General features: G+C 46.1%; 1 protein-coding gene across 1 annotated transcript in view; it reads right to left on the bottom strand.

Annotated features, from left to right (window-relative positions):
• The window catches only part of PPIL6 (peptidylprolyl isomerase like 6), a 43,791-nt gene that overhangs the window by 6,431 nt on the left and 12,416 nt on the right, over nucleotides 1–24,944 (bottom strand). Inside the window, exons 5-7 of the mRNA XM_089664753.1 lie at nucleotides 19,110–19,257; nucleotides 6,802–6,858; nucleotides 4,122–4,257 (exon numbers count right to left, since the gene is read on the bottom strand). Coding sequence (XP_089520879.1) covers nucleotides 4,122–4,257; nucleotides 6,802–6,858; nucleotides 19,110–19,257 — 341 coding nt within the window. The remainder of the gene's footprint in view (nucleotides 1–4,121; nucleotides 4,258–6,801; nucleotides 6,859–19,109; nucleotides 19,258–24,944) is intronic.

Raw genomic sequence — 24,944 nt, 5'->3', positions numbered from 1 at the left:
CATTGATGCTAATCCAAAAGAGTAAAAAGGGAAAAGAACCGGTGGTACTACTGTCTATAGATGCTGAAAAAGCGTTTGATAGGGTAAACTGGAGATTCATGATGGATACTCTGGAAGCTTTGGGAATCGGGCCTAGGATGAGAGAGTGGATAGGAAAGCTGTACAGATACCCCTCGGTGGTCATTGGGGTAAATGGGGAGAGGTCAGAACCCATTGAGATGTCAAACGGAACAAGACAGGGATGCCCATTGTCCCCATTGCTGTATGTTATATCTCTAGAACCTCTATTGTCAACAATAAGATTGAATAGAGACGTAAAGGGAATCCTGATAGGAGATACGGAACATAAAGTTGCTGCCTTTGCAGACGACTTGTTGTTCTATGTAGGAAACCCCAGGATAACACTTCCAAACTTAATGAAGTCACTAAAGGAGTACGGAGAACTATCAAATTTAAAGATAAATCCAACAAAAACGGAGATTCTAAATATAAACATCTTAAAAAACGAAAAAGAAAAGATACAAAAAGAATTTCCCTTTAAATGGAAAGACAGAGATATAAAATATCTAGGAGTAAAACTCACAGCCTCACATAAACATCTATATAAACTAAACTATATTACACTGATTAATGAGATTAGAGATGAATTAAAAAGATTGGAGGGAGGAACCCTGACATGGATGGGTCGTATTAATCTGGTAAAAATGGTAATAGTACCAAAAATCATATATAGATATCAAATGATCCCAATTAAACTCCCAGAGATTTTCTTTAAAATAATTAAGAAATTGATAACAAGATACATATGGAGGAATAAAAAACCAAGACTGTCATACGAACTGCTAAGTAGGAGGAAAGAAAGAGGGGGTTTAGGGCTCCCAGACTTTAAAAGATATTACAAAGCGGTAATACTGGCAAGAACCATAGATTGGATATTTAATAATAAAAAAAGCTGGGTGAGAATAGAGAATGAACTCAGTGGAATAGACTTGGGAAGAATGATATGGGTGCCAACACAGTATAGGGGTTTAAATGACAATGTAAATACATACACTTTGAATGTTTTAAAGATTTGGGATAACTTACACAGAAGTATGAAATGGACTTTTAATTCTACACTGATTCCACTAAAAAATACAGAGTTTTTCCCCCCAGGTAGAGAAGAAATAGGAGGGAAGTGGTTTAAAAAAGATAAGGTGCAATTAGGAGATATCTTGGTGGGAGACGAAATAGGAGCATTTGGCGAATTGAAAAAAAAAGAGGGAGAGATTTTCACTAAATTAGACGAATGGCGGTATTTCCAATTGAGGTGTTTTGTCGGAAGTTTGCCAAGACCTTTAAGGACAAGAGACAATTGGAACTTGTTCGAAAAGACATTGGGAACACAAGGTGATGGGAAACACGGGATTGCTAGAGTTTATAAAATACTCACTGAACTAGACACAAACACGAAACCAACATACTTAACAAAATGGGAAATGGATATGGGAGTTGTGATAGATGAGGAAAAGCAGAGGAGAATGTATAGATTAACTCACGAAAATGTCTCTATGAGAGAAGTAGAGATGAACTATAAGTGTTTGACAAGATGGCACATTTCACCAATAGTAGAAAATAAGATGTGTGGAGAGAGTACACCGCTGTGTTGGAGGGGATGCGGAGAAATAGGCACAATATACCATATTTGGTGGGGATGCCCAAAAATCCAGATATTCTGGAAAACAATAATCCACTTAATAAGAAAATTGACAGGAATAGATATAAATCTAGATCCAGAAGTATGTATCTTGCACATCACGGATATAACGGTAAATAAATATAAAAAATCAGGGATATGGTACTATATAAACGCTGCAAAAGCCCTGATACCCAAGTTCTGGAGGCAAATAGAGGCACCAAAGGAAGAGGACTGGATTGAAAGAGTCGAGCAGATTAAAAAGATGGAAAGGTTGTGCCATACCCAAGAAGATAAGATGGAGGTTTATTATGGGAAATGGGAGAACTGGGAAAAAGCTAGATTATATATGAGATGTAGGAAAGAATAAAGATAACAGAAAAATTTCCACTTGCTGATACAAGAAGACGCAGAGAAAAGACAGAATAGGCAGAGGGGATACGGGGTGGGGGGTGGAGAAGGGGGGGAAAGGTTGCATAGAGTATATAAAGTAGAAATGTTGGTTAATATAATATTATAGAATATATTTTTATATATATATATTTATATTGTGATGATGAAATGTAATTAAAATGGAAAATTAATAAATATTTAAATTATAAAAAAAAAGAAGCTATCTCTCAGCTCCAGCAGGCATGGGGTGGGATCTGATGTCACACACTGCACAGCACAGAAAGGAAAGTTGAGTGTAGTCTGAGACCTGAGTGGAGGGTCATGCCGACTGCCCTACACATGGGCTGAATGCTGGCTGGTTTCTATTGAACCCAACATTCAGCTCGTGAGTACTAGGCTCAAGTGTTTTGGACTGAAGCAAGTACACACTATAGAGGGACATGCACTGTTCATTTCATTTCAGAGGTTTACAATCACTTTAAATTGTATGTAATCCCCAAAAATTAACCTATTTGCTACCTTTTGTATGCTATATATATTCTATATATACCATTGAAGGTGTTTTGTTATATCTGTTCAACATGTAAAAAAATATGCATGAAATTTAGAGCTATCTTGTGCCCTGAGTATACTTCTATGTTATCTCAATAAATTGAATTAGTCCTCCTAGTTGGACTACAGTATAATAATTAATGCCTATGTTGTGTAGATAAGGTTGGTGGGCAGGTGTGAGTAGTTTAGCAAAAAAGACATGGGACAAGAATGATACTACTCAGTCCACAGAAATGCTGTGAGTTTTCAACCCACAGCAGGACTTAGGATCTAATTTCTGGCAAATCAGCAGTTATTCTTTTTATCATCCACTGAGTGTTTAGCAGTTGGGTTACCCTGCCAAGTACAAAATGTTGGGACACCGGCAAAAAAAAACAAACATTAAGCCACCACTGTATTATCCCTCCTCTAACAATCTGCCTTCATTTGTTTGCTAATGTCCGAAGAGGTTCAGCTGCACTGAAAAACGTCTTAACTATATTTTTTTAGATATTTCACAAATGATTTTATCAAAGACTTCAAAAGATGCTGCTTGAGTTACTCTCTACACAGGAGTGATCCGGCATATCATCAGCAACAACTTTGTAGGCCTTCGTGGAATTTGTCCATCGGAGTCACGGAGGGTGTAATTCAGCAATGCTAGGATGGTGGTATATATCAGGCACAAAAAGCTCACAAAAAAAGTGATGGTGAGTACCAAAATCTTAAAGTGGTTCTAAAGGCTCAAGGTTTTTACCTTCATGTATTCTATGCATGAAGGTAAAAAACCTTCTGTGTGCAGCCTCCCCCCCAATTTTTACCTGAGCCTCCTCTGATCCAGTGACATTCCCCATAACCTCTGTTGTCTGGGGACTCTTCCTCCTCATTGGCTGAGACAGCAGCTAGAGCCCATTGCCTGTCAATCACAGCCAGTGAGACAATGAGGAGAGAGGGGGGGACTTATAGACACATAGAGCAGCGACTCAGGGACGAGCACGCAGCGGTGCCCTTAGAAAAGAAGAGGATTGGGGCTGCTCTGTGCAAAATCATTGCACCGACCAGGTAAGTATAACATGTTTGTTATTTAAAAAAAAAAAACCTGAAGATTTAGTGGCACCTAAATTCTTAAATAGTAGATTGTTTTGCAATCAACATAAGGGCAAAATCTTACAATAATGATACAGCTTTATACAACAATACCATCATGGGATGGGTTTTAGCACATATAAGTAATTTATTTAAAACAAGTCAACAGCCTTGTGCTAGCAGTCAAAAGTTAAGGATATATAATAAAATGGTCATGGTATAGTATAGTGCAAATACAGGTTATGACTTCCAGACTTTCCGATAGTAGCTCTAGCATTTTCAACAGTTACACAACAAACATTATACAAAATATTCCCTCTGTGATTCTGGCAAAACCCTTTACTATTCATGGTACTTAACAAAAGTCTGCAGTACTCTAGAATGAATGAAATGACGAGTTAATTTATTTGTTAAAAGCCTTAAAGTGTTTGCTCACCCAAATGCCACTTGCTTTTTATCCAGATAAGGGGTAGCCTGAAGAGTGATGTAGAACTGGGAACTATTTGTATGGCGTCCTTTATTGGCCATGCCAAGAATTCCACGTTTGTTGTGAGATACAGCATAATTTTCATCTGTAAAATAATTTCTAGTAATTAGATTTTATTTAACTTGTTTGGTATTTAAGGCAGAACTAATCCCATTGATTTAACAGTTTCCTAAAAGAGTAACATTGAAGGCATGCCTCTGGTGATAACTGTCACAGTTGCCAGTGTGCTTATTTGAGCCAAACATTCAAGCCTTCAAATAGCAGGTGTTATAGGTGATCACACTTGCACCATGGCAGATGCAAATTTAAAGTGGAGATAAACCTATTGATTTAACTGTATCCCAAAACTGTTAAATTCAAGTCATGCCATGAATGATAACTGTCACAGTTGTTTGTGCTCTCAGCAGGACTGTCAAGTCATCAAATGGCTGGCGTCATAACTGCACACAACTACAGATCAAACAGAGACAAAGATGTCAGCTATCTTGGCTGCAAAGGATGGAAGGGTTTAGTTCCACATTAAAAACAGACTAAAATGGTGCTGTTTTCAGCTGTATAAGGAGGGTTTAGTTCCATTTTAAGTATAATCTATCCAAAAGCAAAGCACCCTTCTCACAAACTTTTGATGGAACCCACCAATTCTCATTTTAAAGGCCGTAAATTAGGTCCAGTAATTAGCCAAAAAGGTCTGCACACCACTATTAACTACATCATTCAGCAACTAACAATATAATATTATTTAGGGTGCTTAAACCTCTCCATAGTCAGTGTATCAATGTGTTAGTACAATATTTTAAGTATATAAAGCAGGCATCACTAAATGGTGGACCGCGGTGGACAACAACCGTGGACTGCTGTTAGACTACAGGCACCACTTTACCACTCATAGTTGGGGAAGATTGCTGCAGTCCTCATTCTCAACTATTTCAGGTTCCAGTGGTCAGACAGGTGGGTTACACCTGTGGTATTGTACCCCTGCTGGTTTGCCAGATTTAGCATGCCGTACTCTTGTAGCGGTACCCTTGTGGGCTGTTCCTTACTGAATTTGTGTGTGCTTAGCCAATGCAACATGTCTGCAATACTAAAGAGGACCGGTCGCTCCCCAATGATTGACCCTGAGACCAATGGAAAATTTCAATAGCACTAGGTTTTGTGAAACCAATGTGTCTGCATCAGTGGATGCCAAGTTTTGCCTGGCAGTGATGTGAGTCACCCTTTGTGGCCTTGGACTTTTTATTTTGTTAGTGTCTTTTGCCTGCCCTTCATTTATTATGATTCCTGAACGTAGGTGCGTCCCTTAACAATAGAGGAAATAGAATTCTTGTACTCTTTTCACTTAGGAAGACAGCTCCCATCTCTAGTTTTGTTGGGTTTTATAATTTGTTTTTACTCATCGTACTGCTTGCTAATCACTGAGTTCTGTATCAGAGGTGAGGTTAAAGTGTTACTAAACCCAGGACCCTGCATTCACTCTATCTGGTCTCCCACAGTACACACAACATGGAAGTGAATTATTTTAGCAAATATAATTTGCTAAATACCTTTTCTCATCAACAGTTAGAGCAGTCTTGTGACTTCTATCAGTGTCCAGCCGAGCACTGGTTAAAGCTTGTAATAGTTTTCATTTTGCTCTAGGAAGGTGAAGGACCCCTGACCTCTGTCTGGACAGTGCTGATTGGTTCTGTGCTGATCACATGCACTCTCCCAAGAAAAAAAAAACTTCTCTATCAATATACACTAAACTGAGCATGTGCAGAAGGGCTACGGGTTCAGTCTGTCTTATCAGTGTGGGCATTTGAACAAGAGGAAGATCAGAGAAGTCAGGATCAAACAGCCTTCTTATGCAAAGCAGAGGTTTAACCCCTTTAGGTCCTACAGTGAGTATAACAAGCATGCTTTACTGCATATACAGACTGATTTTACTGTTGTGGGTTTAGTAACACTTTAAGTCACTAGGCGGTGCAGGCACCAAGGTTGCTGTTTGCTGCTAGAATCTTTTTCCTGCAGGTGGCTATATAAGCTCATGGTTCCCAAATGTAGCTGTATACTTTAGTGAACTCAGAGAATTTTACTTAAAGCAGAGTTCCAATCAACCTGTCAAAAAATAAAAGTTAGCAGCTACAAAAACTGTAGCTGCTGACTTTTAAAAAACAGCCACTTCCCTGTCCCTCGGTCCCGTGGTGTGTTCCCCGCAGCCCGTTTCACCGGTTGTCCTGTATTCCAGGAGGCCGGCATCTTCAGTGTGGGCACCTGGCTGTGGTAGCTTGCGGCTTCACAGCCGGGTACCCACTGCGCATGCGCGAGTAGCGCTGCGCTTTGTGAACGGTCCTGTAGTCTTCTGGGACCTGTCACGTGTCCCAAAAGACTACAGGGAGGGAGGACACCTTTGGTTTCTGATCGCCTAGGCGATCGGACCAGAAGTGGGAGCGGTTACCTGTCATATTCGAGCAGTCCTTAAAGCGGAACTTCCCCTTTTGGGTGGAGCTCTGCTTTAAGTTCACAAATTCTATCTTTATTCGGAGAAAATATATGTAATGCACATGATTTTCACATTGACTCTTTCAGGGGCTACTACATGTCACAGCTAAAATTTTAAATGTATACACATACATAGACTTTATATATTTACCATCAAATGTTCCACCAAAAATAGATTCACCTCCATTTCCTTTTCCTGCCACTATATCTGTTTCAAAAGAAAAAAATATTTATGCACAAAGTCATACATATATTACAAGTAGAGATGAGCGAATCGAAGTATCCGAAGTGGAATTCGAGTCGAATATCGGAAAAATTTCGATTCGTGCCGAATCCGAAAAACAGCCTAATTCGGACGCGCGAATCGAAATTTTTCCGAAAATGGCGGCTGACATGTGCGGCGACGGAGCGGGGATGTCGGGGAAGGCGCGCAGACAAGGCGCGCTGCCCCATAATGCATTCCTCAACGACATGTGATCGCATCAGCCAATCAGCAGCCAGCCAGCCAGCACTGTGTAATGGTCGAGGTATATATAGCGGCCATTTTGGAAATCTTCATTTGCCTGCAGTCATTGAACAGAGGCAGACCGCTCTGTACTAGGGACAGGGACAGAGTTAGGGCCACAGAAACGAGAATTGGGGACAGAGAGAAGTTACTTAGGGACAGAGAACCATTACTCAGGGACACAGACTTGTTAATGAGGGCCACAGAATCGTTATTTAGGGACAAAGAAACGCTAGTTAGGGCCACAGAATTCATACTCAGGGACAGACAGAATTGTTACTCAGTGCCAGAGAATTGTTACTTAGGGCCACAGAAACGTTATTAGGGCCACAGAATTTTTACTCAGGGACAGACAGAATTGTTACTGAGTGCCAGAGAATTGTTACTCAGGGACAGACAGAATTGTTACTGAGTGCCAGAGAATTCTTACTCAGGGCCACAGAATTCATTCTCAGGGACAGACAGAATTGTTACTCAGGGACAGACAGAATTGTTACTGAGTGCCAGAGAATTGTTACTCAGGGACAGACAGAATTGTTACTGAGTGCCAGAGAATTGTTACTCAGGGACAGACAGAATTGTTACTGAGTGCCAGAGAATTGTTACTCAGGGACAGACAGAATTGTTACTGAGTGCCAGAGAATTGTTACTCAGGGACAGACAGAATTGTTACTGAGTGCCAGAGAATTGTTACTCGCACAGACACAAAATTGTTACTTGCACAGACACAGAATTGTTACTCGCACAGACACAGAATTGTTACTCAGGGCCACAGAATTCATACTCAGGGATAGACAGAATTGTTACTGAGTGCCAGAGAATTGTTACTCAGGGACAGACAGAATTGTTACTGAGTGCCAGAGAATTGTTACTCAGGGACAGACAGAATTGTTACTGAGTGCCAGAGAATTGTTACTCGCACAGACACAAAATTGTTACTTGCACAGACACAGAATTGTTACTCGCACAGACACAGAATTGTTACTCAGGGCCACAGAATTCATACTCAGGGACAGACAGAATTGTTACTGAGTGCCAGAGAATTGTTACTCAGGGACAGACAGAATTGTTACTGAGTGCCAGAGAATTGTTACTCAGGGACAGACAGAATTGTTACTGAGTGCCAGAGAATTGTTACTCAGGGACAGACAGAATTGTTACTGAGTGCCAGAGAATTGTTACTCGCACAGACACAAAATTGTTACTTGCACAGACACAGAATTGTTACTCGCACAGACACAGAATTGTTACTCAGGGCCACAGAATTCATACTCAGGGACAGACAGAATTGTTACTGAGTGCCAGAGAATTGTTACTCAGGGACAGACAGAATTGTTACTGAGTGCCAGAGAATTGTTACTCAGGGACAGACAGAATTGTTACTGAGTGCCAGAGAATTGTTACTCAGGGACAGACAGAATTGTTACTGAGTGCCAGAGAATTGTTACTCAGGGACAGACAGAATTGTTACTGAGTGCCAGAGAATTGTTACTCGCACAGACACAAAATTGTTACTTGCACAGACAGAATTGTTACTCGCACAGACACAGAATTGTTACTCAGGGCCACAGAATTCATACTCAGGGATAGACAGAATTGTTACTGAGTGCCAGAGAATTGTTACTCAGGGACAGACAGAATTGTTACTGAGTGCCAGAGAATTGTTACTCAGGGACAGACAGAATTGTTACTGAGTGCCAGAGAATTGTTACTCGCACAGACACAAAATTGTTACTTGCACAGACACAGAATTGTTACTCGCACAGACACAGAATTGTTACTCAGGGCCACAGAATTCATACTCAGGGATAGACAGAATTGTTACTGAGTGCCAGAGAATTGTTACTCAGGGACAGACAGAATTGTTACTGAGTGCCAGAGAATTGTTACTCAGGGACAGACAGAATTGTTACTGAGTGCCAGAGAATTGTTACTCGCACAGACACAAAATTGTTACTTGCACAGACACAGAATTGTTACTCGCACAGACACAGAATTGTTACTCAGGGCCACAGAATTCATACTCAGGGACAGACAGAATTGTTACTGAGTGCCAGAGAATTGTTACTCAGGGACAGACAGAATTGTTACTGAGTGCCAGAGAATTGTTACTCAGGGACAGACAGAATTGTTACTGAGTGCCAGAGATTTGTTACTCGCACAGACACAAAATTGTTACTTGCACAGACACAGAATTGTTACTCGCACAGACACAGAATTGTTACTCAGGGCCACAGAATTCATACTCAGGGACAGACAGAATTGTTACTGAGTGCCAGAGAATTGTTACTCAGGGACAGACAGAATTGTTACTGAGTGCCAGAGAATTGTTACTCAGGGACAGACAGAATTGTTACTGAGTGCCAGAGAATTGTTACTCAGGGACAGACAGAATTGTTACTGAGTGCCAGAGAATTGTTACTCAGGGACAGACAGAATTGTTACTGAGTGCCAGAGAATTGTTACTCGCACAGACACAAAATTGTTACTTGCACAGACACAGAATTGTTACTCGCACAGACACAGAATTGTTACTCAGGGCCACAGAATTCATACTCAGGGATAGACAGAATTGTTACTGAGTGCCAGAGAATTGTTACTCAGGGACAGACAGAATTGTTACTGAGTGCCAGAGAATTGTTACTCAGGGACAGACAGAATTGTTACTGAGTGCCAGAGAATTGTTACTCGCACAGACACAAAATTGTTACTTGCACAGACACAGAATTGTTACTCGCACAGACACAGAATTGTTACTCAGGGCCACAGAATTCATACTCAGGGATAGACAGAATTGTTACTGAGTGCCAGAGAATTGTTACTCAGGGACAGACAGAATTGTTACTGAGTGCCAGAGAATTGTTACTCAGGGACAGACAGAATTTTTACTGAGTGCCAGAGAATTGTTACTCGCACAGACACAAAATTGTTACTTGCACAGACACAGAATTGTTACTCGCACAGACACAGAATTGTTACTCAGGGCCACAGAATTCATACTCAGGGACAGACAGAATTGTTACTGAGTGCCAGAGAATTGTTACTCAGGGACAGACAGAATTGTTACTGAGTGCCAGAGAATTGTTACTCAGGGACAGACAGAATTGTTACTGAGTGCCAGAGAATTGTTACTTGCACAGACACAAAATTGTTACTTGCACAGACACAGAATTGTTACTCGCACAGACACAGAATTGTTACTCAGGGCCACAGAATTCATACTCAGGGATAGACAGAATTGTTACTGAGTGCCAGAGAATTGTTACTCAGGGACAGACAGAATTGTTACTGAGTGCCAGAGAATTGTTACTCAGGGACAGACAGAATTGTTACTGAGTGCCAGAGAATTGTTACTCGCACAGACACAAAATTGTTACTTGCACAGACACAGAATTGTTACTCGCACAGACACAGAATTGTTACTCAGGGCCACAGAATTCATACTCAGGGACAGACAGAATTGTTACTGAGTGCCAGAGAATTGTTACTCAGGGACAGACAGAATTGTTACTGAGTGCCAGAGAATTGTTACTCGCACAGACACAAAATTGTTACTTGCACAGACACAGAATTGTTACTCGCACAGACACAGAATTGTTACTCAGGGCCACAGAATTCATACTCAGGGACAGACAGAATTGTTACTGAGTGCCAGAGAATTGTTACTCAGGGACAGACAGAATTGTTACTGAGTGCCAGAGAATTGTTACTCGCACAGACACAAAATTGTTACTTGCACAGACACAGAATTGTTACTCGCACAGACACAGAATTGTTACTCGCACAGACACATAATTGTTACTCAGGGCCACAGAATTCATACTCAGGGACAGACAGAATTGTTACTGAGTGCCAGAGAATTGTTACTCAGGGACACCTAATCGTTGAATTAAATAGTATGTCAGACAACATGCAGAGGAGTGGCAGAGGAGGCAATGTTTTAGGAGCGAGCAGACGTGGCAGCAGAGGAAGGGGTCGAGGCAGCAGTATTCGCAGCCAGAGGCCAGTGTCATCCAGCGGTCGTGTCTCCACCGACAACCCTGCCGTCATTGATTGGTTGGCTCGGTCGTCTTCCTCTTCCCAGGTCACCTCTGACACCTACAGCCAACGGTCGGTGGGTACGTCAGACACAACCGTTAGTTGGCATGGCCCGGGACCAAGCCCACTGAAATCACGTGTCCTCTACCTGCCCCTGTCCTTTGCTGTTCCCTCACCAAGCGAAGTATCGCATGCTGTGGGCTCAGCCCCACTGTACAGTGAGGAAGAGCTAACAGAGGGCGGTCAGGAACGGGGGGAGACATCGGCCTTTTCAGCAGCCAAGCGAACAAGTACTGGCGAGGAGAGTGGCTCGGTAGCCGGTCTAGAGACAGGTCTGTCTCCTGACCCAGACGCAGCCGAGGGGGCTAGTAGTGAGGCGGAGACCCTACTTGATGATGAGGAGGTTGATCGCACTTGGCAGCCTCGTCGTCATCAGGCAATTTCTTCCGCATCATCAGGAGAAGAGGGTGGCAGCTTGGCAGCGAGCAAAACAGTCGGTGGGTTGCCCAGGAGACAGCAGCAGGGTCGCATCAGTGTCAGTGGAGCCAAACGTCCACGGAGTAGAGCACCAGCTCCACTGCAGCCTACCACCACGGCCAGTAGTGGTGCCGTTGCGCACGGAGGAAGTAGCAGTCAGCCAGTGAAGAGTAGCGGGGGCAAAGTTTCCTACTCGGTGGTGTGGCAATTTTTCCTCAAGCCGCCCGAGGAAGTAAACGTAGCCGTATGTCGACTATGTGGCCAGAAATGCAAGCGTGGCCAGGGGGCCCATGTTGGGACTACAGCGTTGCGTCAGCATATGCAGCGTCACCATTCGGTGGCCTGGGAAAACCGTGATAAACATACGGCGGTTCTGCCTGCCCCAGCCCCCGCTCCATCACCCGCTCCGTTACTTGCTCCGTCACCCGACGTCGTCAATCGCCCTCTATCAGCCAGTCAAGGCTCCAACACCTCTGCTGAGGGGAGTTGTCGCTCATTGGCATCTTCCGCTCGTTCAGATGCTCCTTCTCCTGCTACTCCTCTTCTCGGATTCCGTCAACAGTCTTTCTTGGAATCCGTATCCAAGAGACAACAGTTTGCGAGCACGCACCCGACGGTGCAAAAGCTGAACGTCCTCCTGTCCAAGTTGCTGGTGCTGCAGTCCCTCCCTTTCCAACTGGTGGACTCAGCACCTTTCCGAGAAATGATGGCTTGTGCCGCGCCGCGGTGGAGAGTGCCAAGCCGTCATTTCTTTGCCCAAAAGGCAGTGCCAGCCCTGCATTCACATGTAGAAGAGATGGTGGGCCAGTCTTTGAGCATGTCGGTCTCTGCCAAAGTGCACGGCAGCGCCGACGTGTGGAGCTGTAACTACGGTCAGGGACAGTACATGTCATTTACGGCCCACTGGGTGAACGTGGTGCCGGCACAGCCGCACCAGCAACTTGGACAGGTCACGACGCTTTTGCCTCCACGTTTGCACGTCCTTGGTCCAGCAAGCATGTCCGCCTCTACCACCTCTTTTTCCGCCGTGTCCTCAGCCGCCACCCCCGTGCCAAGTCCCATTACCCGACCGGCATATCACATGTGCAGGGCGCAACGGTGTCACGCTGTGCTGCACCTGGTATGCCTTGGCGAACGTAGTCACACAGGGGAGGAACTGCTGAGTGTAATGAACAGAGAAATCGACAGATGGCTGTCTCCGCGCAAACTAAAAATCGGAACCATGTTGACTGACAACGGAAAGAACATGGTGTCTGCTCTGCGTCAAGGAAGGTTGTGCCATGCGCCATGCATGGCTCACGTGTTCAATCTGGTTGTCAAGCGGTTCCTAAAATCCACCATCCCACTGCAAGACATCCTTAAAATGTCACGTAAACTGTGCATGCATTTCAGCCATTCCTACACCGCAAAGAACACCCTCATTGAGCTGCAGCGGCAGAACGGAATTCCACAGCATCGCCTGATCTGCGACGTTGCAACAAGGTGGAATTCAACCCTACACATGTTAGACCGCCTTTACGAGCAGCGAAAGGCCATCACCGATTTCCTGATGTTACAAGCGGATAAAGGTACTCCCCTGTGTAACTTAGATGTCAGCCATTGGCAGCTCATGCGTGACACCTGCCGCTTGCTCAGGCCCTTTGAGGAGGCCACGCTATTCGTGAGTCGGCAGGACTATGGGATGAACGACGTCATTCCTCTGTTGCACGTCCTGGAACAAATGCTGTTAACAATGGCTGGTCAGGGTGCGGTAGACGTGGCGCACAGATCTCAACGCCACATGACCCCTGTGGGGGCAGGACAGGAAGAAGAGGAGGAGGTAGAGGAGGACATTTGTGCTCAGGAATTATTGAGTGAAATGGGTGGTTTTTCCACTCAGCGGACAGGAGTGGAGGAGCAGGAGCATCTGGTAGAGGAGGAGGAGGAGGAGACAGAGGACCCAGACGCACCGTGGCAGTATGCTGTGGAGATGGAGGCAGGGAGTCCCTCGCATTCCTTGGCACAAATGGCCCATAGCATGCTCGGTTGCTTGCGTAGCGACAGCCGAATAATAACCATCAGACAGAGGGATGACTTTTGGCTGTCCACCTTGTTGGACCCTCGCTACCGGTCCAAAATGGTGGCCTTTTTCACACCTGCTGAGAGGGAGGCCAAAATTACGTACTATAAAAACCACCTATGTAGTCAGTTGGTCTCTGCCTTTGTGCGCCAACGTCCATCCTCAGACACTGTGGGCCCTGTGCGCTCGCGTTCCGCTGGCATGGCAGCAGGGGAGGGGTGGGGTGGTAGGAGCAGTGGCAGCTCCACCAGCAGTGGCTGCCTCAGTCTGCAGTCGATGATGAGTAGCTTTCTTCACCAGCGCAGTGAGGAAACTACTAACCAGCCGCAGCAGCAGCAGCAGCATCAGGTGGACCTGGAGCAGGAGCTCAAACAACAGGCTTGGGCCTACTTGGACAGCACCCTGCCAACCGAGGTAGACAATCCCCTTGACTACTGGGCAACGAAACTTGACCTTTGGCCCCAACTAGCTGAATTTGCCCTTGAAAGGCTGTCATGCCCGGCCAGTAGCGTGGCATCGGAGCGCGTGTTTAGTGCGGCAGGAGGTATTGTAACTCCGCGGAGGACACGACTGTCCACCCAAAGTGTGGAGAGACTCACGTTTGTGAAAATGAATCAGGCGTGGATTAGTCTGGATTTCAAACCACCAGTTCCTGACACAACTGACTAAATCCGCCATGAATCATGCCTCAAACATGTGCCACTTTCAGGTCTCCTCACACTGCTGGTGTGTTTAATTTTTTGACATAGGGTGCTGGCAGATTACGGGCCTCACATAGCTGCTGCCAGGCCCCTAATCTGCCATAGGCCCCTATATACCGCCTCCTCATGCTGCTGCTAGGTCCAGAGTCTCTCATGGGTCCCTGTACGGCCTCCCATTGCTGCTGTCTCCATCGCCACACTCTGCTGCCATGTGCCACTTTCAGGTCTCTTCACACTGCTGGTGTGTTTAATTTTTTGACATAGGGTGCAGGCAGATTACGGGCCTCACATAGCTGCTGCCAGGCCCCTAATCTGCCATGGGCCCCTATAAACCGCCTCCTCATGCTGCTGCCAAGTCTAGAGTCTCTCATGGGTCCCTGTACGGCCTCCCATTGCTGCTGTCTCCATCGCCACACTCTGCTGCCATGTGCCACTTTCAGGTCTCTTCACACTGCTGGTGTGTTTAATTTTTTGACATAGGGTGCTGCAAGATAACGGGCCTCACATAGCTGCTGCCAGGCCCCTAATCTGCCATGGGCCCCTATATACCGCCTCCTCATGCTGCTGCCAAGTCCAGAGTCTCTCATGGGTCCCTGTACGGCCTCCCATTGCTGCTGTCTCCATCGCCACACTCTGCTGCCATGTGCCACTTTCAGGTCTCTTCACACTGCTGGTGTGTTAAATTTTTTGACATAGGGTGCAGGCAGATTACGGGCCTCACATAGCTGCTGCCAGGCCCCTAATCTGCCATGGGCCCCTATATACCGCCTCCTCATGCTGCTGCCAAGTCCAGAGTCTCTCATGGGTCCCTGTACGGCCTCCCATTGCTGCTGTCTCCATCGCCACACTCTGCTGCCATGTGCCACTTTCAGGTCTCTTCACACTGCTGGTGTGTTAAATTTTTTGACATAGGGTGCAGGCAGATTACGGGCCTCACATAGCTGCTGCCAGGCCCCTAATCTGCCATGGGCCCCTATATACCGCCTCCTCATGCTGCTGCCAAGTCTAGAGTCTCTCATGGGTCCCTGTACGGCCTCCCATTGCTGCTGTCTCCATCGCCACACTCTGCTGCCATGTGCCACTTTCAGGTCTCTTCACACTGCTGGTGTGTTAAATTTTTTGACATAGGGTGCAGGCAGATTACGGGCCTCACATAGCTGCTGCCAGGCCCCTAATCTGCCATGGGCCCCTATATACCGCCTCCTCATGCTGCTGCCAAGTCTAGAGTCTCTCATGGGTCCCTGTACGGCCTCCCATTGCTGCTGTCTCCATCGCCACACTCTGCTGCCATGTGCCACTTTCAGGTCTCTTCACACTGCTGGTGTGTTTAATTTTTTGACATAGGGTGCTGCAAGATAACGGGCCTCACATAGCTGCTGCCAGGCCCCTAATCTGCCATGGGCCCCTATATACCGCCTCCTCATGCTGCTGCCAAGTCCAGAGTCTCTCATGGGTCCCTGTACGGCCTCCCATTGCTGCTGTCTCCATCGCCACACTCTGCTGCCATGTGCCACTTTCAGGTCTCTTCACACTGCTGGTGTGTTAAATTTTTTGACATAGGGTGCAGGCAGATTACGGGCCTCACATAGCTGCTGCCAGGCCCCTAATCTGCCATGGGCCCCTATATACCGCCTCCTCATGCTGCTGCCAAGTCCAGAGTCTGTCATGGGTCCCTGTATGGCCTCCCATTGCTGCTGTCTCCATCGCCACACTCTGCTGCCATGTGCCACTTTCAGGTCTCTTCACACTGCTGGTGTGTTAAATTTTTTGACATAGGGTGCAGGCAGATTACGGGCCTCACATAGCTGCTGCCAGGCCCCTAATCTGCCATGGGCCCCTATATACCGCCTCCTCATGCTGCTGCCAAGTCTAGAGTCTCTCATGGGTCCCTGTACGGCCTCCCATTGCTGCTGTCTCCATCGCCACACTCTGCTGCCATGTGCCACTTTCAGGTCTCTTCACACTGCTGGTGTGTTAAATTTTTTGACATAGGGTGCAGGCAGATTACGGGCCTCACATAGCTGCTGCCAGGCCCCTAATCTGCCATGGGCCCCTATATACCGCCTCCTCATGCTGCTGCCAAGTCCAGAGTCTGTCATGGGTCCCTGTATGGCCTCCCATTGCTGCTGTCTCCATCGCCACACTCTGCTGCCATGTGCCACTTTCAGGTCTCTTCACACTGCTGGTGTGTTAAATTTTTTGACATAGGGTGCAGGCAGATTACGGGCCTCACATAGCTGCTGCCAGGCCCCTAATCTGCCATGGGCCCCTATATACCGCCTCCTCATGCTGCTGCCAAGTCTAGAGTCTGTCATGGGTCCCTGTACGGCCTCCCATTGCTGCTGTCTCCATCGCCACACTCTGCTGCCATGTGCCACTTTCAGGTCTCCTCACACTGCTGGTGTGTAGAATTTTTTGACATAGGGTGCTGGCAGATTATGGGCCTCCTATAGCTGCTGCCAGGCCCCTAATCTGCCATAGGCCCCTATATACCGCCTCCTCATGCTGCTGCCAGGTCCAGAGTCTCTCATGGGTCCCTGTACGGCCTCCCATTGCTGCTGTCTCCATCGCCACACTCTGCCATGTGCCACTTTCAGGTCTCCTCACACACTGCTGGTGTGTAGAATTTTTTGACATAGGGTGCTGGCAGATTATGGGCCTCCTATAGCTGCTGCCAGGCCCCTAATCTGCCATAGGCCCCTATATACCGCTTCCTCATGCTGCTGCCAGGTCCAGAGTCTCTCATGGGTCCCTGTACGGCCTCCCATTGCTGCTGTCTCCATCGCCACACTCTGCCATGTGCCACTTTCAGGTCTCCTCACACACTGCTGGTGTGTTAAATTTTTTGACATAGGGTGCAGGCAGATTACGGGCCTCACATAGCTGCTGCCAGGCCCCTAATCTGCCATGGGCCCCTATATACCGCCTCCTCATGCTGCTGCCAAGTCTAGAGTCTCTCATGGGTCCCTGTACGGCCTCCCATTGCTGCTGTCTCCATCGCCACACTCTGCTGCCATGTGCCACTTTCAGGTCTCTTCACACTGCTGGTGTGTTAAATTTTTTGACATAGGGTGCAGGCAGATTACGGGCCTCACATAGCTGCTGCCAGGCCCCTAATCTGCCATGGGCCCCTATATACCGCCTCCTCATGCTGCTGCCAAGTCCAGAGTCTGTCATGGGTCCCTGTATGGCCTCCCATTGCTGCTGTCTCCATCGCCACACTCTGCTGCCATGTGCCACTTTCAGGTCTCTTCACACTGCTGGTGTGTTAAATTTTTTGACATAGGGTGCAGGCAGATTACGGGCCTCACATAGCTGCTGCCAGGCCCCTAATCTGCCATGGGCCCCTATATACCGCCTCCTCATGCTGCTGCCAAGTCTAGAGTCTCTCATGGGTCCCTGTACGGCCTCCCATTGCTGCTGTCTCCATCGCCACACTCTGCTGCCATGTGCCACTTTCAGGTCTCTTCACACTGCTGGTGTGTTAAATTTTTTGACATAGGGTGCAGGCAGATTACGGGCCTCACATAGCTGCTGCCAGACATGTAATCTGCCATGGGCCCCCGTACCGACTCCTCATGCTGTGACGTTGCAACAAGGTGGAATTCAACCCTACATATGTTAGACCGCCTTTACGAACAGCTAAAGGCCATCACAGATTTCCTGATGTTAAAAGCGGATAAAGGTACTCCCTGTGTAACTTAGATGTCAGCCATTGGCAGCTCATGTGTGACACCTGCGCTTGCTCAGGCCCTTTGAGGAGGCCACGCTATTTGTGAGTCGGCAGGACTATGGGATGAATGAGGTCAAATCGGCCATGGGCCCCCGTACCGCCTGTTCACGCTGATGCTGGTCCCACAGTGTGACCTGGGTCCCTGTACGGCCTTCCATTGCTTCCACTCTGCCATGTGCCACTTTGAAATCTCCTCACACTCCTGCGGTTGTCCATTTTGTCATAGGTTGCTGGCAGATTACAGGCCTTCCATAGGTGCCACCAAGCCCCATATCGGCCATGGGCCCCCGTACCGCCTGGTCACGCTGCTGCTGGGCCCATAGTGTGACCTGGGTCCCTGTACCGCCTCCCATTGCTCCCACTCTGCCATGTGCCACTTTCAGGTCTCCTCACGCTCCTGCTGGTTTCCATTTTGTCATAGGTTGCTGTATGGCCTCCCATTGCTGCTGCCTCCACCGCCACACTGTGGCTCCAAACACTGGTTTTGGCCCCGTGACTGGCCAAAGGAGTGAAGTGTGCAGTGATTCTAAGATCGACGGCACTCATCTGCATGTCATACTGACAGACAGTATTATTTCTCTTCCCCAGCAGACTCCAAGGGCATTTAAATTAAAGGTACAGTGTTCTGCACTAATATTAAGTCTCTCTGAAGCCTAGAAACACCCTTTTTTAAGTTAAATTCACAGCGAATTTATTCGACTCGAATCGAATATTGTCCACGAATTCGCCGAATCAGTCGAATCGAATTTTTCATTTCTTCGCTCATCTCTAATTACAAGTCATGAATGGATGTTTCCAAGAATTAGTAACTTGCAAATTGAATTAGGGAATGTTGTGCTGTGCAGAGACACGTTGAGTATATGTGGATTTTCTTTCATAAAAATGCATTAAACCTACCAACTATGTATTAATCCATAAATCTCAGAAAACAGGACCCGTACATTACCTCCACCTTGTATCCAGCCATTTTTCACAGTGCGGTGGAATGGAGCACCCTTATAATGTAGCTTGATACCACTTGGGGAGTCCCCTGATTCTCCCGAGCACAAATGTTGGAAGTTTTTACATGTTTTAGGACACATATCTGAGAACAACTGCAATAATGAAAAGTGAAAAATGTAGTTTATGTAACATTTTAAATCATGAAATAACTTTTTGATAAACCAGGCTTGTACAGTGGGGCAAAAAAGTATTTAGTCAGCCACCAATTGTGCAAGTTCTCAAACTTAAAAAGATGAGAGAGGCCTGTAATTGGCATCATAGGTAGACCTCAACTATGTGAGACAAAATGAGAAAAAAAATCTAGACAATCACATTGGCTGATTTGGAAAGAATTTATTTGCAAATCATGGTGGAAAATAAGTATTTGGTCAATATCAAAAGTTCATCTCAATACTTTGTTATATATCCTTTGTTGGCAATGACAGAGGTCAAACATTTCCTGTAAGTCTTCACAAGGTTGGCACACACTGTTGCTGGTATGTTGGTCCATTCCTCCATGCAGATCTCCTCTAGAGCAGTGATGTTTTGGGGCTGTCGCTGGGCAACACGGACTTTCAACTCCCTCCAAAGGTTTTCTATGGGGTTGAGATCTGGAGATTGGCTAGGCCACTCCAGGACCTTGAAATGCTTCTTACGAAGCCACTCCTTCGTTGCCCGCGCGGTATGTTTGGGATCATTGTCATGTTGGAAGACCCAGCCACTTTTCATCTTCAATGCCCTTGCTGATGGAAGGAGGTTTGCACTCAAAATCTCACGATACATGGCCCCATTCATTCTGTCCTGTACATGGATCAGTCATCCTGGTCCCTTTGCGGAGAAACAGCCCCAAAGCATGATGTTGCCACCCTCATGCTTCACAGTAGGTATGGTGTTCTTTGGATGCAACTCGGCATTCTCTCTCCTCCAAACACGATGAGTTGTGTTTCTACCAAACAGTTCTATTTTGGTTTCATCTGACCATATGACATTCTCCCAATCCTCTTCTGGATCATCCAAATGCTCTCTAGCAAACTTCAGACGGGCCCGGACATGTTCTGGCCTAAGCAGGGGGACACGTCTGGCACTGCAGGATCTGAGTCTCTGGAGGCGTAGTGTATTACTGATGGTAGCCTTTGTTATGTTGGTCCCTGCTCTCTTCAGGTCATTCACTAGGTGCCCCCGTGTGGTCCTGGGATTTTTGCTCACCGCTCTTGTGATCATTTTGACCCCACGGGGTGAGATCTTGCGTGGAGCCCCAGATCAAGAGAGATTATCAGTGGTCTTGTATGCCTTCCATTTTCTAAATATTGCTCCCACAGTTGATTTGTTCACACCAAGCTGCTTGCCTATTGCAGAATCAGTCTTTCCAGCCTGGTGCAGGTCTACAATTTTGTTTCTGGTGTCCTTCGACAGCTCTTTTAGTCTTCACCATAGTGGAGTTTGGAGTGTGACTGTTTGAGGTTGTGGACAGGTGTCTTTTATACTGATATCAAGTTCAAACAGGTGCCATTGATACAGGTAATGAGTGCAGGACAGAGGAGCCTCTTAAAGAAGAAGGTACAGGTCTGTGAGAGCCAGAAATCTTGCTTGTTTGTAGGTGACCAAATACTTATTTTCCACCATAATTTGCAAATATATTCTTTCCAAATCAGCCAATGTGATTGTCTGGATTTTTTTTCTCATTTTGTCTCTCATAGTTGAGGTCTACATATGATGCCAATTACAGGCCTCTCTAATCTTTTTAAGTGGGAGAACTTGTACAATTGGTGGCTGACTAAATACTTTTTTTCCCCACTGTATGTTTGATGTCATATATTGTTTAACAGCGACATTCACCTTCACTCCAACCCTCCCTGTAAATTTAGTCTAGTGCTAACCGTCAGGCTAAACCTCCCTAATGTAATCTGAATGCCTTATGCATACTCACATCTCTTGCTAGGAACCTCTGCACTAAAGACTGATCTCCAGGTACTGGTTGTTAAAGAGAAGGCACCCGCCGGTAATTGCCTATTTCTTAACAACCAGTGAACAGCAGAGCTGGCACACATCAGCATCTTTAACAATCAGTGAATAGCTGGTTGTTAACCTCCTTGGCGGTATTCCCGAGTGTAGCTCGGGGTAACATTTCAGTACCAAGAGCGGTAACCCCGAGCTACACTCGGAATTACCATGCGGCACTGCTCCAGCATTTGTTCTTCACTTACCTTACCCTGCGCTCCCACGATGTGTCCCCTGCAGCGTCCCCGGCCATCTCCTCTGTCCGATGCCGGCATCCGGCTTCTGTGTCCTGTCCCTGTGACGCCGGGACGTACGGGTGCCGCTGGCGGCGGGAAATTTAAAAATTTTAAAAAATGTCTTTTTTTTTTTTTTACATTTTACATAGTAAAACATTGTTGTCTCAACCAATTTCACATACATCTTGTCCCTAATGCTTTGTCCTGTGCCCTGCCTGCATTTTGACTGTTCTTTCTGCCTGGAAACTGAGAAATGTCCATGGCGTCCAAAAAGTGTCCCTTTAGGTCAAAAGCGGTTTAGACCAGCTAGAGAACAGCGATAGTAAATCAGAACCATTTCCAGAATTGAGTGATAATGATTTGTGGTGAAATTCGTCATCAGACACTGAAAATGATTTTGCGACTTTGCTCAGCAATGTGCTAACTTGGCACTATATTTCACATTTCAGTGTTTTTGGTTTGATTATATTATTGAATTAAATGTATTATTATTATATTATTTTTTATGATTATTTATTAAATTATAATTTATGATTACGTGTTTCAAATTTTATCATACCCGGGATGTTTACTAGACTCTTGTTCGGACAGATTTCAGGGAGTTATTCCTAAAAATTACAGGCCTACAATAAAAAAACTACATATTTCCATGCAAAAAAATGTACCGCTTTCAGCACCAAAAATCGGAAAGAATCATACCACCAACGAGGTTAAGGAGCTGGCGCCCGATGCCATCCTTGACAACCAGCTATTCACCTCAGATACGTTGTGCTAAATTTTAACGCAACACATTTAAAACGTGCTATGTGTTTTTTAAATGCATAGCATGTTTTACAAGCACTACAATGTGAAAGCAGCCTAAGGCTGGCCATAAACTATACAATTTTCTTACAATTTTCTGTCCAATTTCCTTTATATTTACCTTCAACTATGTAGTGCAAGGGCCTGCCTAATTGGAAACAATTGAAAGTGTTGTTTAGGTTTGACCTCATGTTATATGGTTTTTGGTAAATCTAAAGCCAAATTCACAAGAAAATTGTATAATGTATGGCCAGCCATAGATACTTTTTAGAAGGTGTCATTGCTGACTGCAAACATTTCTCAATATGTTCAGTGTGATGTGTCCCAGTAAAAGGCTTAGGGACATGATGAGCTCCCTCTCATTAACATACAGTACCCAGCTTGTTAATGCATACAAGTCAAGATGGCAAATGTTTAACCTTTTTATTAACACATAAAGTTTTCAAATCTAATTTACAACTCATGAGATCCGCTAGCAGAGTACAGAGAGGGTTCATTATTCCCAGCCTACTCACAAACAAAGATAACTAGTAGGATTTTACAGCACTGGAGTTATCAGAAAGATCTATAGGTAAGTTGCATTTTTTTTAACTTATGCCATGTGAATGGGAACATGTAACAAATATAAAGTAGGTGTTATTTGACTTACCTGTAAAATCTATTTCTTGGAGTGCAGTACAGGATACAAGCATAGTCTTAGACTACAGGGTTTTTGTTGTTAAAGCGGAGCTCCAACCAAAAGGGGAAGTTCCGCTTTAAAGACTGGTCCCCCGCTCCCCATTAAGGATTGGCACCTTTGGGGAGCGGGTACCTGAAATTGACAGGTACCCACTCCCACTTCCGCTGCAACCGCCTAGGCGATCGGAAGCGGAAGTTGACCTCCTAGCCTCCCTCCCAGTAGTCTTCGGGGACACATGACAGGTCCCAGAAGACTATGTGGCCATTCAGGAAGTGCAGTGCTACTCGAACATGCACAGTGGGCAGCCGGCTGTCAAGTCGCAAGCTGTCACAGCCGGGTGCCCACACTGAAGATGCAGGCGCCTGGAACACAGGACGGCCGGTGAAACGGGCTGCGGAGAGGACACCGCGGGACCAAGGGACAGGTAAGTGGCTGTTTTTTAAAAGTCACCATTGGAATACATGGAAAACACTCTGCATGCATTTTTGATGTAGAAAAAAAGCGCACTAGACTGCACCTGGTTCACACTAAAGAAACACAGTCCAGATGCGTTCTGCATGCGTTTTTGTATGCGCATTTTTGACACATTCCAGTACATTTTTTATGCTTTCCAGTTCATTTTTTCCTCTCTCTTTTTCTTCAATTTAAATCAGGACATGTCCATTCCTGTGCATTCTTGGTGCGTTCCAGTGCGTTTTTGATTAGTTTTACTGTGTTCCAGTACAATTATGTGCAGAAAAAATGCAACCTGTTCTACTTTTTTTTTCAGTTACAAGCCTAATTCAACACAGAGCTCAGCACAGGATGCTACATGAACAGGATGGAGCAGACTGAATCTGCCTGCCTCCTATCCTTTCCCTGCTGTCCAGGGCCAGGAAAAGGGGTGGGCAGGAGGGGAGGCTGCCCTGGGCACAGTGGTATCATGGGAGATGGAGGGGGGCACCGCAAGGAAAGTTCCTACATACAAGCTGATAGGAGCAGTGACATCAGTTTCACTACTCCTGTGAGCTTGGCACTGGAGGAGACAAGCGAGATCTGGAGAGGAGGAGAGAGCTGGGCGGAGGGGTGGGTTGTGCTTTCTCTCCCCTGCTGCTGCAGCTCTCCTGGATCAGGACTGCCGTATTACCACTGTGCAGTTTGTTTACCCTCCCCCATCTCCTCCCAGCAAAGAATGTGGGTAGGGGACGGGTAAGCAAACACCACACAGTGGCAATCTAACTTCCAGTGGCATCTGTAGTGAGGGGCCCCAACGCTGCACTCCTATAGTCCACCCTTTAGTGCTTGATTTTATTTGGAGGGAGGGAGGGGATTTCTGCTGACACATAATGATCATACATTTTGCAGGGGCATTGTTTGGCATATTGGCCCTGGGCACAAGATGACCTTGTACCGGCACTGCTGCTGTCTGTCCCTCCCATACTCTACCCCCATATAGTACACACATCAGTGAGAGGCTTGCTGTGTATGTGCAGAAGCCAAATGGGACTGCATAGAGAGTACATGAAGAGGCTGTACAACCTGGCTGCCTGAATCTGAGGGGGTAATTGGTGAGTGCAGGAAAACTGAATCCCCCTCTCCTTCTTGACATTAGCAGATGCCCCTCCTTCGACTGTTTTGACTGCAAAAGACTGCAGCTCCTCTGAAAAGCAATCCATGCATAATTACTTTTAAGAGGCATTTGACAGGTGGTGAGGAGGCCTTATGTTACCTCCTCACCACCTGTTTTAACCCCCTAAGTGCTGCACCACCCCGCAGCAACCATGTGCATTGCAGGGGGGTTGCAGCGTGGACCCTTTTATTTGAATGGGTCACTTCAGTGGGCAAATATAACAAAGGGTGTATTTCTTGCTGCAGCTGTGAAGCTCTGACCCCTTCTATCTTGTTCCCCCCCTTCCTGTCTCCCCTCACTCCATCTTGTCTCTCTCTTGCCCCCCCATCTCCCATGTATTCCTCCTTCCCCCTTCTCTCTTTCTCCCTCTTCCCCCCTTTAGTCTCTCTACCTCCACCCCCTCTTCCTTCCCTCTCTCTCTCCCCCTTATTTCTTTTTGCTCCCCTCTTTCTCCCTCTCACCTAACTGCTGCACTCT

Source organism: Staurois parvus, unplaced genomic scaffold (genome assembly GCF_062004578.1).
Source record: "Staurois parvus isolate SC_StPar_1 unplaced genomic scaffold, SC_StPar_1.0 ptg000048l, whole genome shotgun sequence".
NCBI classification, from domain to species: Eukaryota; Metazoa; Chordata; class Amphibia; order Anura; family Ranidae; genus Staurois; species Staurois parvus.
This window is presented reverse-complemented; position numbering and strand designations above follow the sequence as displayed.